General features: G+C 38.4%; 1 protein-coding gene across 24 annotated transcripts in view; it reads right to left on the minus strand.

The window, feature by feature from the left end:
* The window catches only part of MAST4 (microtubule associated serine/threonine kinase family member 4), a 308536-nt gene that overhangs the window by 68486 nt on the left and 223787 nt on the right, over positions 1-16263 (minus strand). For 14 of the 24 annotated variants that reach the window (XM_065047432.1, XM_065047429.1, XM_065047428.1 and 11 more), the window contains 2 exons: positions 11505-11593; positions 1919-1988 (listed from right to left, as the gene is read on the minus strand). In XM_065047432.1, coding sequence (XP_064903504.1) covers positions 1919-1988; positions 11505-11593 — 159 coding nt within the window. Of the gene's footprint in view, positions 1-1918; positions 1992-11504; positions 11594-16263 lie in introns of all 24 variants that reach the window. The other 10 variants (XM_065047427.1, XM_065047425.1, XM_065047430.1 and 7 more) reach the window with 1 other exon arrangement.

Genomic DNA, 16263 nt, shown 5'->3' on the forward strand with positions numbered 1-16263 from the left:
TGCACACCAGCAGCAGCTGGCAGAGGGCTCCTTCCCCCCGCTGCTCCCTGCCCTCCTGCCCCTGTCCCACGGGAGCCGTCCAAACCATTCCTTTTGCCTTTCCCTCCCTTCCAAACGCTTCCCCAGGTTTTTGGTATCCCCACTACTGGAGAGCAGTGGATGGAAGAGGTGTATCCATACACCTACATGCCGTCTCACCTCTGCTCCTCCAGCCTGCTCCATCACACACACACACTGTCCTTCCCTTTCTTAGTACCATAGCTAAATTTACAAAACATAACAGAAGAGGCACAAACTCAGAAGTCTGACAATGTTCTCATTAGCCACAGGCCATTTTACTACCAAAACGGACCCAATCACCACTTAAATGAAGACAACTGCAACACACACACTGAATTCATATGAAAATTTTACATTAGCACTATGTTGAACTTGTGTCATCAGGCATTTTCACTATAAACATAGAACAAAATCAGCTTCCATACAAAACTGTTTCTTGAATCCCACTGAAACGCTGAAATATTTTGAAAACACACAAAGTTCTTGTGTTATCATTCCTTTAATTAAAGAATTTATTTAGAGCATATTACAGGGCTCTGAAAGTGGTCAAAATCCAAATGAAACACTGGTAGACAAATTCATTTTTTTTCCTCCTGAATTTTAAGTCTTGGAAAAACATAATGATTTAAAATTTCTGTTGATTACAGTTGGGAAAGGAAAACTACTTCCTGCTGCTGTTTTTCTAAGTAATGCTCAGTCTTTCACAACTGCTTTTTGCGTTATAAGCTATTTCTGGATTTAATGAATCTTTCTAAAAACATGCTCACAAACAAATGCCATCTATGAAGAGACAGCTTTCCCTTTTTTTACAGATACTATACAGAGTATGTAGATTCGAAAGTAATACTCAACTTTAAGATGTTGATTTAAAAACTGACATATGCTATTAGAAAGATGGACAAGATCTAATGTCACAGATGAATTAGGTTCAGATAAAAGAATACACAAATAAAGCTTTCTCCCTCGCAGCTTTTAAAAAGAGTTACACTATTTCCTTGCACTTACTTTTGAGAGCTTGTATGTGCTACTTTACTGAATTCCCAAGGAAGCAAAGCTACAGCACCAAGTGCTGTCTCAGAGAGAATGTAACAGCTGCATGCCTGGCGCTACTTAATGACAAAGTCACTGCATTCCCATTTCCATTTTGTGTACATACTCTTGGATCAACATATAAACTCTGCCTAACCTCTCAGGTCTAGAGTTAATGAACATATTATTTGAAGTAGGCTGACAAGGTGTTAAGTGACAGGGAACCAGACTGGCATGAACAGTTTCCCATGACATGCTATCAACTTTGGTTAGGGTTCATTTGATAATAATTTACTTCGTGGATCACTTCAGAAATTCTACTAGCATTAATTAATCTTCGCAACACTCCTATGACAGAGCTGACTGTCTCAGTGGTACAGGCAGGAAAACAGGTCAAGGTCAGGTATTAAAAGTATGGTGACAGTACTGCTGCTGCCACTAAAATCAGGTCCTGAACTCAAGAACTTTGTAAGAGCGCTCTTATAAGTGATGCACTTCTTACACTGTTGAGAAAAAAAAGAAAGGAAAAAACATAGGTGTAGCTTAAAACTTCCTCATATCTCTACAGATGAGGAGATAACTATAATGGATCCAAGTCAAACACTAAGTCATTATTCCTTTTTTCATTAATTCAAAAAGTACGGTTGCATTGTTTCAATCATCCAGTACAACTTCTTTTGCAACTGAGGTTTAGGAGAGTTTCCACAAGTGAGGTAACACTTGTCATTGTAAGAGACTTGACAGATACATTTGCAAACGTCTTTTAATAACTGTGTACAACATTTCCTCTATGCAAAATGCATGCTGCATGCTACAAACGATCTCTTACCTTCGTGCAAAAGAAAAGTGGGCTGAGGCACTGGGAGAGAAATTCCTAGGGCTATCTTGAGGACTGTTTCCTGCTGGGCGAGATACACAAAAAATAATTATGAGAGAGAGAGGAAAAAAAAAAAAGAACCCACTAAAAATGTTTCAGACATATTAATCCAAGCATATCCAGTCAGGACAGAAACTAATTTCAGAATTTATTCTGTTACAGTCTCTGAAAAAATAAACTGTGAAATAGAATCTTATTTCAACTCGCATTTCATTTGTATTTGATTTTTAGTTATTGCATTTTATAACTCAGAGGAAACCCTTTATTTTGTCCTTTCAATTGAGAATGTTCAAATTCATTTGAGAATTAAAGTTTAGAAAACCAGAATATTAGCTCAGAAGAAACATACTGTGTCAGAAACAAGGCGGTTTACACACACACAAAAAAAAAGGAAATCAAAATGTCTGAAAATAGAAAAATCATGAGCCGGATGGTTTAGCCCTTAAACAAAGTCTCTATAGCATTCCTTCAGGAGTTCTATTGTGATTTTTTCATTGTTTGTTTTTTTTTTCTAGCTCCAAAACAAGCGGACAAAACACACTGAATTACTTCCCCCCCCGCCTTAGTTCTGTTAGACTGAGGCACGGAAAGGCGACCACCCTCTGCGATAAGAAGCAGCGAATGCACATTGTGAACAGGTTGTAACTTTAGGGTCTGTTACTTCTTCATATGAAAAGCAGCCGAACCCCTGCTGACCAGCACGAGTGCAGAAAGAAGGCAGCTGCCGAGCCACCGCCTCTGCTCCTCAGCACCCACAGCTAGAGGAGACACAGCAGCTGAAGAGATAAAGATGACCCGTAAAAAAAACCCAAAAAACAAAACAAAACACATCCCCAGAACAAAACAAAATTTAAAAAAACACACCCAAAAAACCCAAACAAACAAAACCCCCCCCAAACACCCTCCCCACCAACTAAAAGTATTCGATTTAAAGTAGCACTGGCATCCACCTAAAAGTCAATCTCATTAAAGAGGGAAAGGACTGCAACGAAAATAGGTTAAAGTAATATATTCGTTGTAGCATTTTATTTTTGGACATAAATGAGACCACAACATCAAGGAACAGATGAAAAAAATTCATATGTACCCACTCAGACTCAACACTTAATTTTTGAGGAGAAAATTACTACCTACATGTGAAAAGGCCAGTACAATTGAATAAGTCCTTAAAAGGACTTAAAGTGGGCTTGATTTCTACTCAAATTTTTGAATTAGCTTTGCATTTATCATAGTGATGTCCTTAACAGATCCCATTAATTCTACACGAGGAAGCATAATCATGGAGCACGTACAGAAAACACCCAGGCCCCCTGCCTTTTTTCGGCTAGAAACAGATGCAAGATGCTTTTTGAGCTGTGCTTGAATCACATCTTCACAGCTGCTCTTCCCACGGCCCCAAGAGACAAGGATTCTGCTCTCACTGGCCAATATCTCCTTTTTTGCCCATTTATCTATCATGGCTAAATTATGTCCTTATGACTTTCCCTCCTCCCCCTCAAGACTCCAGCTTCTTCATTACCCTTCAGGCACTTCTCAGGGCCTCAATAATTTCAAGGTGGCAAGGATTTTCGTTCCCAGGGGGTGGGGGGCAGGGGAGAAGCAAAGGAAATAGATTTTAATCTTTATTTGGGGACCAACAAAATCTATTATTGTCCTGCAGGAACTGCAAACACCAAATTACTAAGAGCAAGAGTTCATCTAATTCAACAGCTAACTGGATTTGTTTTGCTGCTACCATAGCTTATTTAATAAAGATAAGCTAAAAAAAAATGTAACACTGTGCAGGTAAAACATTGTCACAAACTTTAGCTACTGCACTAGAAAAATTTGCTGTAATATGAAGTGTGTTGTAGACTTAGAGGGAAAAAAAAAAGACAATGAATCTACCTTAAACTCTGGCAGAAAAGCAGAGAATTAGGCTTAATGCAGTGAGACGTAAACAGCTTTTGACAGGAAATGATCTGACAAACCAGGACATGGGGGTTCATTAATAAATTCCTTTCCTCTGACAGCTATTTTAAAGCTATATGTGGATATATTCATGTATTTAACACACATCAAGGACACGTCTAACTGTCCATCAGTTGGTCACAACATATGCACAAACTTCACATAGAAGCAAAAATCATGGTGGGAGAAGGCAGTAATTTTATAGCTATTGCAGTAGATTTGAAGAGACACAATGCTGCAAACTACCTCGCTAGAATCAACAAAGATCACTTTCTTACTGACAGAACCTGAGGAACTCAAGTTCTTACTCAGGAAGAGCATCATATCCTGTTATCAGGAAAATCAATTTGCAAGCACTATTTCCATAGCAAACAAGCTTTTAAATAAAACAAAACTGGTAAAGCTGTATACAGAATTCCTGGATACTAAATCCTGTGGGTTTTATCTAGAAGCCTAAGAACTCAGACAAGCCTAGAAAAACAGAATGAAACCCAAATGACTGGAGAAACAGCTAGTGCTATTATGGGTTTAAGGTGTGGTGTTCCAGAAAAGCAAGATAGGTTAGAAGCAGAGTCCTGTATGTGACCTTCAACCATCACACATTTATCCACCCATCTGCAAGTCAATACCTGGGAGATTTTCAAATAAAAAACAGTGCCAGTTAATTCTCCGTCCATATGTGCAGTGCTTGCTTATTAGTCAAATCCTGCTGTTCTTTGGGACTGCTGGCTGTTGTACATTTTAGTCCTAGGGTAGCTCTATACTGCTGAGATTACTGTCTGTGTTTCTGACCTGGGAAAGTAAACCTAACTGGTGGTCAGGCATTAGGTAAGTAATTAACTCCAGCATCCTCTGCAAGCCACAATGAATAGGCAATCAACATACCAAAACAATACTCTACCTCATGACAACACACAGAGCTGCTCATTTTGCAAGCAGCTATTGTTAAGAAAACTACATTGAGACTAATTAAATTGTGATTTTTTTGTAAGTAGCTCCAAGAAGTCCTGCGTCTTTGCCACAGAGGGAAGTTGTTTTAAATAGTTTTAAAAGGCATATGTTACAGTCACTGTATAGTATTAATGTATTTTTAATAGCTGTCTACTTACAAAATAAAGAGTTTCAGATGCAATGACTTTCTGTTAGTACTAAGGGAATAACAGATTAATGATAATTGTTACCCCAAATTCCTGAGGGATCAGAGACAAATTCAGCTGGAAGTCTTGATGTCACTATTTGATGGTCTTTTACAACGAATCACAGTACATCAGCACTACAGTAATACAACAGAACAATGGATCATACGTTCCCCTGTGTCAGTTTACTCAGTGGTGAACAATACACAAGAAACCATCCACCAACAGTTTACGGGTCTGACTTTCACAGCACAACACACCATGCCCGTCAGCAGAACACACAGCTGGGCAGCAGAACCATCCTGAATACTTCTGCAGGTGCTTTCCACTCAGAGGTGAGGAGCTCAATTTATTTCAATACCTGGATTAATTATGCTTCACGCCAGCAAACTACTTTTCCCAGTAACAGCAAAGAAGGTTTCCATGCTCCTTAAATCCATTTGCCAGGATGCTTTACATGTTCTGACCACTACTTAGAATAATGGCAGTGCTATGTTTTAATGGGATTTAACATGAGTCAGTTAAATCTCCATTTAATTTATCACTTACACTTTCCCCTCCTGTCCCTAAATTAGTAGAAAATGCTCTGAAATTCCAGTAACAGTTTTACTTCAGCCAAAAGCAAGACTAAATAAAAAGTTAGCAAAACCATTTCTGTTGTTCTACATGTGACAGTCAGAATAATCGAAGTATTGTATTTTCTTCCTTCCTGTAAATATCAGGACCTAAAAAAAATACTCAAACCCCGCCTTAATCTTAAACTTTCAATATTCCTGTATTTCACCATGAAAACACACTAAGGAGGCTTCATTCATTTACAAACCTAGCTCTCCATTCCCCAAAATCCAGTCAATGCAGACTGTAGCTAAAGCAGCACAGAAGCTGCATATGAGAGACATTCTTCTTTGCTTCAAATACACTGTAGTAAGACAGTACCTTGGACAAAGAAACCCACAGGATAAAGCTAAAAATCCAAGGAAATTATAACTCCAAATTTGATGCACACACAAATGCCTTCAGTGTGATTCAGAGTCTAACATAGTGTAGCTAAAATACATACTGCAGCTTTGTTCACTACTCTACCTTGATTTAGCTAGCTAATATAAGTCTATCAAACAAAATTATCTGATGCAAGCAATAAGTCCTAACATAGTGAGACCAGAATAAATCAGCAGTCAGCACTGACTATCAGTGTCTGCCTAGAAATGTTTATGCAGAGCTAAAAAATAAAACCCTAGAAAAAAGGATTACAAGTAGAGGTGAGACCCCTTGGCCTTGTATGTTGCTTTAGGCAATTGCATCATGTCATCCTATTCATAAATTTATTGAATCCAACAGCAAAGGTTGTGCTTGTCCCTGTCACACTTAGTGGACAATTATTTCAGAACCCTGACGTTCTGGTGCAAATGGCGAGCACGGATTCCTCTTTCCATTCCATGAAGAAAACACCTCTGACTTATTAAGAAGACAATACAGGCTTTTCAGTCTTCCTGTTACTAAGGCAAGTAAGTCATACTCTTTCAGTCCCACAAAAACAAAGAAAGCTCTCACATTCTATTCTACTAGTCTCTCTCCCCATGTGATCCCATATGAACACTTATGACCATAAAAGCACACAGTATTCCAGAAGAAATCTAACCAGGACATTGTACAGTATCATGAAATCTTCCCAAATTCAGTTGAACATTACTTCCTTTATGTATATTCAGGGATTTGATTTTCAAAGCTGCACTAGACTGGTCCTTGCAAAAACCATCTGATTCCAGAAGTGCAGTCAGGTCCTTCCCTACATTTCTTCTGATTCCATAGCTTGCAGCAGACATTTCCACTACTGGTCCTCCAGCACAAAATGCTGCATGTTGCTATCTAATTTCATACTTTTTTAATTTCAGTCCTCAGGATCATCCAGTCACTTCAACAGTTTCCCAATGCTGTTTCATACTGGATGTCTTCCAAACTTACATCAGCTACAGTAATTTTATCACAGTGTCACGTATGAGAAGTTTAAAAAGGCTTGGCCACAAAACCTAAACCCAAGGACTCTACTGATAACCTCTGCTCCCATTTGATATTACTGATTTTAATGCAACCAACATCTTCTTCTCTTTAAACGATTTCCTAGTTATCTTGCAATTCTTGTCCTTGTAACTGTTGTATTAGTGGCATCACACGAAACGTTTTACTAAAATACAGACAAGTAAGATTTACAGCATTGCTCCTAACAGCTAAATCTTGTTCCTACAGCAGATATAATTAAACAGCACCACATGTGACTATTAATCATTAGGGGTTAATATCACCCACAGGAACAAGCTCCTCTGACTACTGAGGTGGGGACACCTGAATGCCCTGACTTGCTGAGATTATAATCATTCACTTTGCAGGCTGGGTGGTGTAGATGACCTGCCTACGCAGTAGCAGGCAGTCAGCTGGAAAAACCCATTAATGACCAGGGCACCAGATGTCGTCCAAGGTGATGCTGCAACTCTTCTCTTTCCACAATTCGCAAGGTACCCACAGTTCATGCAAAAATTAAAAGGATCTTTCAGCAGGTTTAACACCTTCCAAGTCAGATACTGAAGGCAAAAAGGATGTCCAAACAACTAACCTAAGACAAGTATTAAGAATGATGAAGGTTTGAACCCAAAGAAATGACATGGTATAAATTTGTTTTCTCTTTTCATTAGAAGGAGAAAGACTCCATGTAGTGAAAGCTGATATTATTCTTGAAATTTTCTATGATGTTTACATGTATGCATAAGGCATAGCAGGAGACTTCAGCTGCAAACTAAAATATGACTTTCCACCAACACCAAGTATCTCTGCAGCTAGCTCTAGGTCCTGCACAGAGGAAAAGGGCATTATATGTATTGCATTAGTAAAGAAAGTATATAACAGAGATAGATAGTATCTGCTGTATACGTTGTCTTTTTTCCTATCCCCTTTTTAACCCTCAGTCTCAGGAGTCTCTGCGCACTCCCAAGCCTTTGACTACTTGCTGCTCTAATAACTCCTTATTATAGACCGTGAGCCTTCATGGTCCCTGTTGCTTACAAATGAGACTGCCCCTTCTTTGATAGGTGCTACTCATGCACTATTTGCACCTTGCACAATATACTTACTTCATCAGCACGGTGCTGTCTCACTTGCCTCTCCCTCCAATCCTACTGCACAAATTTGAGAATGACCAAGATTGTAAGGCTAATAATTTAAAAACTTTACATAAGTATTCAGAACCATCCTCTATTATCTTCAGAGCTAACCATGAAAATTGGGGAGAGGGAAATACATTTGCTTGAGACCTCTATATGACTTTCTCATATAAGGTAATTATCATCATACTAAACTTGGGCCACTGGTCCTCCTCAAAGAATGTCTATCTAAACTAGAGAACAGCCAGTGCCTTCAGTTTAGGCTGCACCTGGGAGAAAAATGGGACTAAAAGGAAGAACATGGGTATAAAACACACCTCGAGGAATTATCATTATGTTCAAGAAGTGTTTCTTCTAAGATAGAGCAATTGCCTTCACATGCAATCTGTTTTGGCTAACTACAATCCAGATTACGATCATTACATAGTAACAACCTGAGCTCTTTAAGAGGTCTGAAATAATGGCGCATTGTTTCTGCAGGTACAGCCAGACTACTCTGCAGAGATGAAAAACATTATTAAGCAAAGCCATAGATACTGGCATGAGTGCTAATGTGCTGCACTCTAAGAGAGCTCCACCTTGAGATTCATAACGTGCCTTCACACACCTTGCTTCAGTTGACACAGAAGGTGCATAGCACTTTTTTGCCCTCAAAGATATAAGTTCTTGAGGGGAAAAAGCCACAAAGACAGGTACCTTCAACTCGTAGTTCAAATAAAACTCATCTCGGGTACGAGATGCAAAGGTAACTAAGCATGTAGTTTGCCTGTTCTCCCAAAAAACAATAAATTAACATAGAAGGGAACAGGTTGGTTGTAGATCCAAGGGTGTCCTCCCAAGTGATGAAAATACTGACTTGAGATACCTATGACAATCTTTAGTAGGACTCTACAAGAAAGGCCCAGGATAACACTGAAGATTATCAAGATGATAGTTAATAGAAATTGAACCTGGGTGGATTTTGAAGAACTCCCTTCAGCTTGAACAGTCTATTATAAAGGGATAAGAACCTGGAATAGCAACTAAGATGGTACAAACATGAAGTCAAGAATGCAATCCGCTTAAATAAGAGCATCTAATGGAACTATTTTCAGTAAGGGCAACAGCAGGCCCTCTCCAGAGATGCTGGGAGTACCCTGACAGTAGAGAGTACAGTAGTGGGATAGAGTACCCTAAGGGAAACAGATCCAGCAGAAAAGCACAGATACCGTGAAAACAGAAGACAAAAAGGTTTTTAAAAGGCTTAAACAATCAGGGTCATGCATAATCTATCCATCTTTCCGTGTGAATTACTCAAACCACAGCAGGTTATATTATTCACTTTCCTGTTTCGTGGAATCAGGAAGATGCCCAACAAGGAAACCCTGGGCACTTCCAAAACCAAAGCCCACTGACTTCACAGTATGTCCAGACCTTGTAAGCAGCCTCAGAGGTGTCGCTTCCAATTCTCACCTTGAAGCGAAAGTGACTGTTCCTAAAACAATGTCAGAAGGTAGGCTGTGGCAAGGCAATCTGATGCTGGGCTGACACACCAAGCCCAAGTTCAGCTAACTTTCCAAGAACTGAAAAGGCACAGTAAAATATTGTCTTGCAGCATATGGACAGAGATCACCAAATATGGTATTTTCTGGGCTAAAAAGCTATTAAGTATACACAACTCTGTCCAAGGACATTAAAATAAGTCCCAAACTTGCATTTCCAATGACATTTGAAAAAAAACCACAAAACAAACTTTTATTTGAGCCACGACCCAGCTGGTTGACAGATGAACGAACATGCTCTAGCCCTCTGTGCTCAGAACAACTCATCTTCCTACTGAAGTACTACAAAGGGCCAGTAAAGCACTACCCCTCTCACTCCAGAAGAAAATTCTGTGTTTTTAACAGGGTCTTTATAGTATCAGTTTCCCACCTTCGGAGCCACTTGTCAAGAGCTGATAAGAACAATATTATTTCCCTTTTACAGTTTGAGAAATTGATTCAAAAGATGAAACAACTTGCTGAAAGCAAGAATCCACTGCCCAACAGGAACTCTTCAGCATTCATCAAATACACAACCCACGTTTGCACCCCAGGTAACGCATGCTGGTCACTCCACACTTCTGGAGCCTGTTAATCATCGCTGCTCTAAGCCATCGGTTTCCAAACAGGTGGTAGAGACTCTCATAGCAGCAGACGTGCTAGTTCTCACAGGAAGAACTGCTATTGCTGTCATCAAGTGAGCACAGCACAACTGAAGCCTCTTTCCATGGTGACCACAGACCTCTTATTCCAAATGCGATTTCTGCATTTGGGGGACCCAGAAAGGGATTCTGAACATTCCAATATTTCATTATTCAGTTTTCAAACAGTCTGTTCCCTGTTTCTTTTTGTTGTTGTTGTTTTTGTTTTGAATGCTCTGCTGCCTTGAACTCTCCACAAACTTTCATGTTGGCTGGATTCCTGTGTGATGGCCTGCTGCACAGAGTGAAAACCACCACCATATTTTCCCTAATAACACTGCGTCTTCAAGAAAACTGGAGATGCCTTAGTAAACTCACTATCCTCTTCAAAAACTCAGCTGGAACTCTGCCTCTTCTCTTTCAGTATCTATCTGAGAGCAGTTCTCCAGAGTATTCAGTGTAATTGCCTTCACAAAAATTGGTGCAGGGCTTTAATTTTGGTGTGTAGTTACAGCCAATGTCCAAAATACATAAAGATACAACAAACCTTTGAGGAAATGTGTTTTGATAAGCTAAAAATGTTCTTTACTGCTATCAAGGCAATCACTACCAATAAGATATTTATTTATGGATATCCATTCAGTCTTTAAGTGCTTCAGGCGCTTTAGAAGCAAAAGAAAATTTTCATCGACTTGTTGACATGTAAAGGTAAACAAATAAATTTCCTGTAATGTGCTTAACACCACAAATTATAGGTATCAAAAGCACTGGGAATAGAATGTAATACCCTACTGATGGACTTCACTGCCTTCACTTGCCATGTGCAAGTTATTTTATATCCTTTCCACACTGAACTAGGCCCAGAAAGGGAAGAGAGCAGTGGAAAGAAAAATGTATCAGAATGCAAAGTGAGGAAATAAAAAACAGATACCGGATCCATGTTACTTATTTCTGACCTACTTCTCACCATGACATAGCATTTATGGATCTAAAAAGAAATTTGGATGGAACAACATGCAACTTTTTGCTACTACAAACAGTGTAAAGAAGAGTAGTAGGATAGAGAATTTGTCTTTCTTTCCTCATATAGACACTTTAAGTATTTAATAACAGCAGTAGTAGCATATATATAAAATCACCTGCGTGAGCTGAGAGAGGTGAATGAGGCCGAGGCAGAGCTGGAGACTGGCCATTGCCCATCAAAGTCTTCCTGTTGCTTGTTCTACAACTGTGGGCAAAAAGAGAGGAAAGACGATATTAACATCAGAAATACAGTATGTACCACATACGAACATTTTGAGATTCTGCTACTTTGTTTCTTCACTTCCCAGTCTCCTACTAAAAATCAGAGCTATTGTTGTTTTTGTGGGCATGTCCAGGAAGTCTACAATCATACTGGATAATGGCAAAGACAGCAGTTTCCAAAGAAAATGCACCATAGATACTTTCCAGGCTTGCACACTTGCTGTTCACTGCAGAGACCAGAGCTCCTTTTTGACTGCAGCTTGTTTCGCTGCCATACACTTTTTATAATATATAAAAATATACAAACATAATGTGAAAAAACAGTCTCAAGCTTAGAACCACCATCCAATAAATAGACCTGTTTCTGTTGCATGAACTACAGCTCCAAATCACATGCCATGAAAAGCAATGATTTATCATTCTGAGAATGATACAATAATTATAAATCTAATTATTGAGATAAATTTCACATCTGTGCCTTTTGTCAATGGAACAGATGATGCCTAAGAAGATAAATGAATTTTTTTACTCATCCATTTTTCATCTGCAAAGCCACTAATTTCCCATATCACAAGATCATTAGGTGAGATAAATAGTAAATTAACACATCTATTAAACTCAGGAAAGGAGATATTTTTCTTAAATACTTTATACAGTTTTTAAATATTTGTTGGCAGAAGTGTTTTTCCTCTTTCTAGTATACTGAATACTCTCACAAACATGAATCTTCAACACTGCAAACATTCATGCATAAGGAAAATAGTATCTTGAAGTCAAGGAGACCACAACTGTAGAAACATAAGTGCATATGCTAATGTTTACAGCACTGCAATCAGAATTTTCTTCTTTAAACATTTGGAAAAACTCAAAACCACTAATAGGTGAAAAATTCAAAGAAAAAGCCATTTCATTAACACAGTAGGTTCCAATGGAAGCTGATTCAGATCATATTTGTAGATGTCTCCAAAGATTAATTTTGTAACAATATGATCTCTACATAACAGCCACAAAGCAAGACTGATTGGTCTTAATATGGTATAAATCAAATAGAATGCAAAAGAAAAGATGGAGTTTAACAGCATAAGCAGCTAAGCAAAACAGATTAAAAAGTAATCCAAACTAATACTGAAAACAAGGAAACAAAGGAAAACAATGGCAGAGGAAATGCTGAGTATGAAAGCAGTATAGATGATACCTGCAATATGAAAAAAAAAGAGTCAAATCCCAAGACCAGTCTCCCCTTAAAAAAATGTTTTGTGATGCAGTAGAGTGCCCTTGTAACTGTTTAGTGGGTTAATGCAAAGTTCACCTCCATGAACTGCATGATGAATTGCCATATCACTTGATTATTATAATCAATTAAATAACTCAGGAATATATACTTATCATTACTCCAGATCTATGTAAGAAAAATAAAGCACAAAATGACTGCAAGAGTCACATTTAGAGAATTGGAAAAGCCAAGACTTAAGACGTAACACTCAATTTCTAAGCTGAACAAATAGGACAAACTTTTAAGATGTGAGATTATACATAATTATTTTAGGAACCTGTCTAGACTAAGATCAGCTTTCTACAAGTATTTTTAAAGTATTCAGCACTTATTTTACTTTTTAAATGATGGAACTTGAGCAAATATCCTGTATTTCATTAGATAACAATCTCAAAGTTGTATGTTTTCCCCCATCTCTAAATTTTGTCCAGCTCAAAAGTCATATTTGATCCTCCTCTTATTTAAGAAGGGCCAAAATTCTGCCTTTTTGCTTCATGCAATGTCACGGTGGTTTTGTTAACTTCTGTTGTATCACACGGTGACATGCCTCACTTTATCTGATATAATGTTTTTTCAAAGCTCGAATAAGCGTAGCTTTGCAATTTGGCAACATAAAACTGAACCCAATAGAAACTTTTGGCATTCATTAGACATTGATTAAAGGATATATAGATTGCACCTATCCATGACGATGTGATGATACCACTACAGCATATGTGGTGCAGGTTGGGGTCAAGAGATCCCACTACGTGACTTTAAAGCAGCTCTGCACGGCTAAAGTTTGGTGTCTACAGGATTATCACATTTCCTGCCACAAGGAGGGAACCTGTTTTAAACATCTAGTCCCTGGATATTGTTCTCAGCAAAACAAACATCAATTTCAACAAATTCTAGGCACTCTTCACTGATTGTGCTACAATGATTCCAGATACAGGTTTATGGATATAATTTGCATTTATCCACAGAAATTCAGTGTTTTATCAATTTTTGTCAGAATTCCCAATGTAAATAAATTGACTGCCTGGTATTCATTTTTACATTAAAATCCAAACTACACATTCTTTAGGTGAAGTTAGTGCAACATCTTTCACAAATCACTATTAAAGATACCGAATTCAAGCTACCTTGATTTTTGGGAGGCTATTTTAAAGAATTATTTCTGGGAAATAATGATGGCATCAACATCAAGATCTCACATAATAAGAAAACTTTCCCCCAACTGCCATTAAAAAAAAAAAAAAAAAAAAATCTTTGCTCAGACATGGCTAAAACTGTATGGATAATGTATCTTTCATCACACACAAATGAAACGTTCTGTTGAGAAATAAAAAATAAAAAATATGAAGTCTCCTCTATTTGTCTTATCAGTAAGCTAAGACGTAAATCACTGCATGAAAGCATAAATCCATCCTAGAGCTCCTGCTGAAGCTTTGTTTCCTTCCTTCTGTTTCACAAAGATTTTGAAATGATGTTACCCATCCAGTATAATCTGTGAAACGCAACTCCTTCCTCAGAATAATACTATTATAGAAGAGGTTCTTTGTGTGTGGTAGAAAAAAATCTTCAGGGAACCTTGAAAGATGATCTAAGCTGCTGGAACACCACAAATGGGAAGCAGTGTCACACTAAGGAAGTATCAAAGCATTACTGACTGAACTGTATTTAGCCTTGAAACAGCAATATTCTGTATACAAAAGAATCTCAGAAGTTAAAGCCACTCTGCAGAAAAAAATTGTTCTTCCTAGATCTCTGAACACATCAAGTAAATTTCCCCTTCTATTGTCTTCATAAAACTATTCTTCTCCCATTCAAATCTGACAAGATAAACCAACTGATAAGAGGCAGCCCTGAAAGAAAGCCTCTTTGTCTGCAGGAAAGTTATAGCAGTGCAGAAGAGTCCACAGGGACTGTAACAGAGGGAAACATAAACCTTGGTAAACCACAGAGCGCTACACCCTCAAAACGCAATTCTCTAAGCCTTGGATTTCATGTTGTGATCAGGTTGCATGCCACAGAGAAGTCTACCAAGCCAGGCAACAGATACAACACAGGGTTTATAGCACTGGAAAAAACAACAACAAACAACAACAATAACAAAAGAAAAACAACAACCAACCAAAATAAATAAATAAAAAACCCACATCTTTTTCCATCGAGAAGGAGGGACTAGGGGAGAACAAAGGAAAGAAAAGAAAAATAGTCATGTTCAACAATAATTAAACTTTATGGTGCACACAAAACTTGAATAAAATAGAAAGTTTACATTTTTTGCCCTTTGTCTTCTGTGCCCCAGGAAGAACCTTCCTGGACTTTAGTCTGTTGCCAACAACATACGGTGGCAGCCGTCGATGACTACTATCTGGAAGTAGTTGGCACTACACCCAATCAGCAGTGCCCTTGACTACTGGCACTGTTCCTTATCTTGGAATCCAATCCATAATTTCCTATTTGGTTTCCAAATCTGCCTCCTCCCCTCTCACTTCCGCACCAGTTCTGCTTTACCTCCTGCTCCCCACCACTGACGCTCCTGCCCACTCACGCCTCTCCTCCCTATTCCGGACTTCTCACCATGTCTCGCTGCTGGGGAATTCCTCCTTCATCCCAGCCCCAGTATCAGCCCCAACACACTAACCTCTGAGTCACTTCTCCAGCTGTTACAGGTGATCAACACTTCCCATGAGACACACTTATGTTAAACCAAATATAGGACACTATATAAAAGTACTTTGTGCTCAGCTTTATAAATCGCAAAGCAAGGGTGAACTACAGCTGCTGAAAGATGCAGTCCAGTTGCATGAAGGCTGATCACCTTGCTCCTCAAACAGGCACAGTTCTTGCCCCTTAAACAGGCACAATTCTTCCCATATGAGGCAAAAGCCATTCAGGTAGAGATGATGGCAACTGTTAAACTGAAGACAGCAAAGCACAAGACAAAACTACTATTACAGGAGTATGGCAATTAAAATAGAACTGCACTCCACAAGCTCTTGGGAACACTTAACAGAATAAAAAGTTGAAGCTGAAATCCAGTTCTAGGACAGGCAGAACTTCATCCAGAGCTGAAATATTAAACGCAGGTTTCCTGATAAGAGTAATCAAGAAATGGCAAAAATTGCAGAGGTATGCACTGAAATGGAAGTTTCCTCCTCAGAACAAGGGCTAATGTATGAGCAAATTACTGGCAGTAAAGGTTAATTGCTTTTTAAAAAAAAAAAAAAAAATAGGGAAAAAAGGCTATATTGACAGAGATTACCACTTGCCATGCTTTTCATGGGAAGTTTGGCATCAGCTTTAATAATTTACAGTGATTTCATTTCAACATCCTCAATTATTAATATCTACACTTATAATGAAGATAGATTTGGACTGTAAGCTATTAT

This window comes from Columba livia, chromosome Z (assembly GCF_036013475.1).
Source record: "Columba livia isolate bColLiv1 breed racing homer chromosome Z, bColLiv1.pat.W.v2, whole genome shotgun sequence".
Classification (NCBI taxonomy): domain Eukaryota; kingdom Metazoa; phylum Chordata; class Aves; order Columbiformes; family Columbidae; genus Columba; species Columba livia.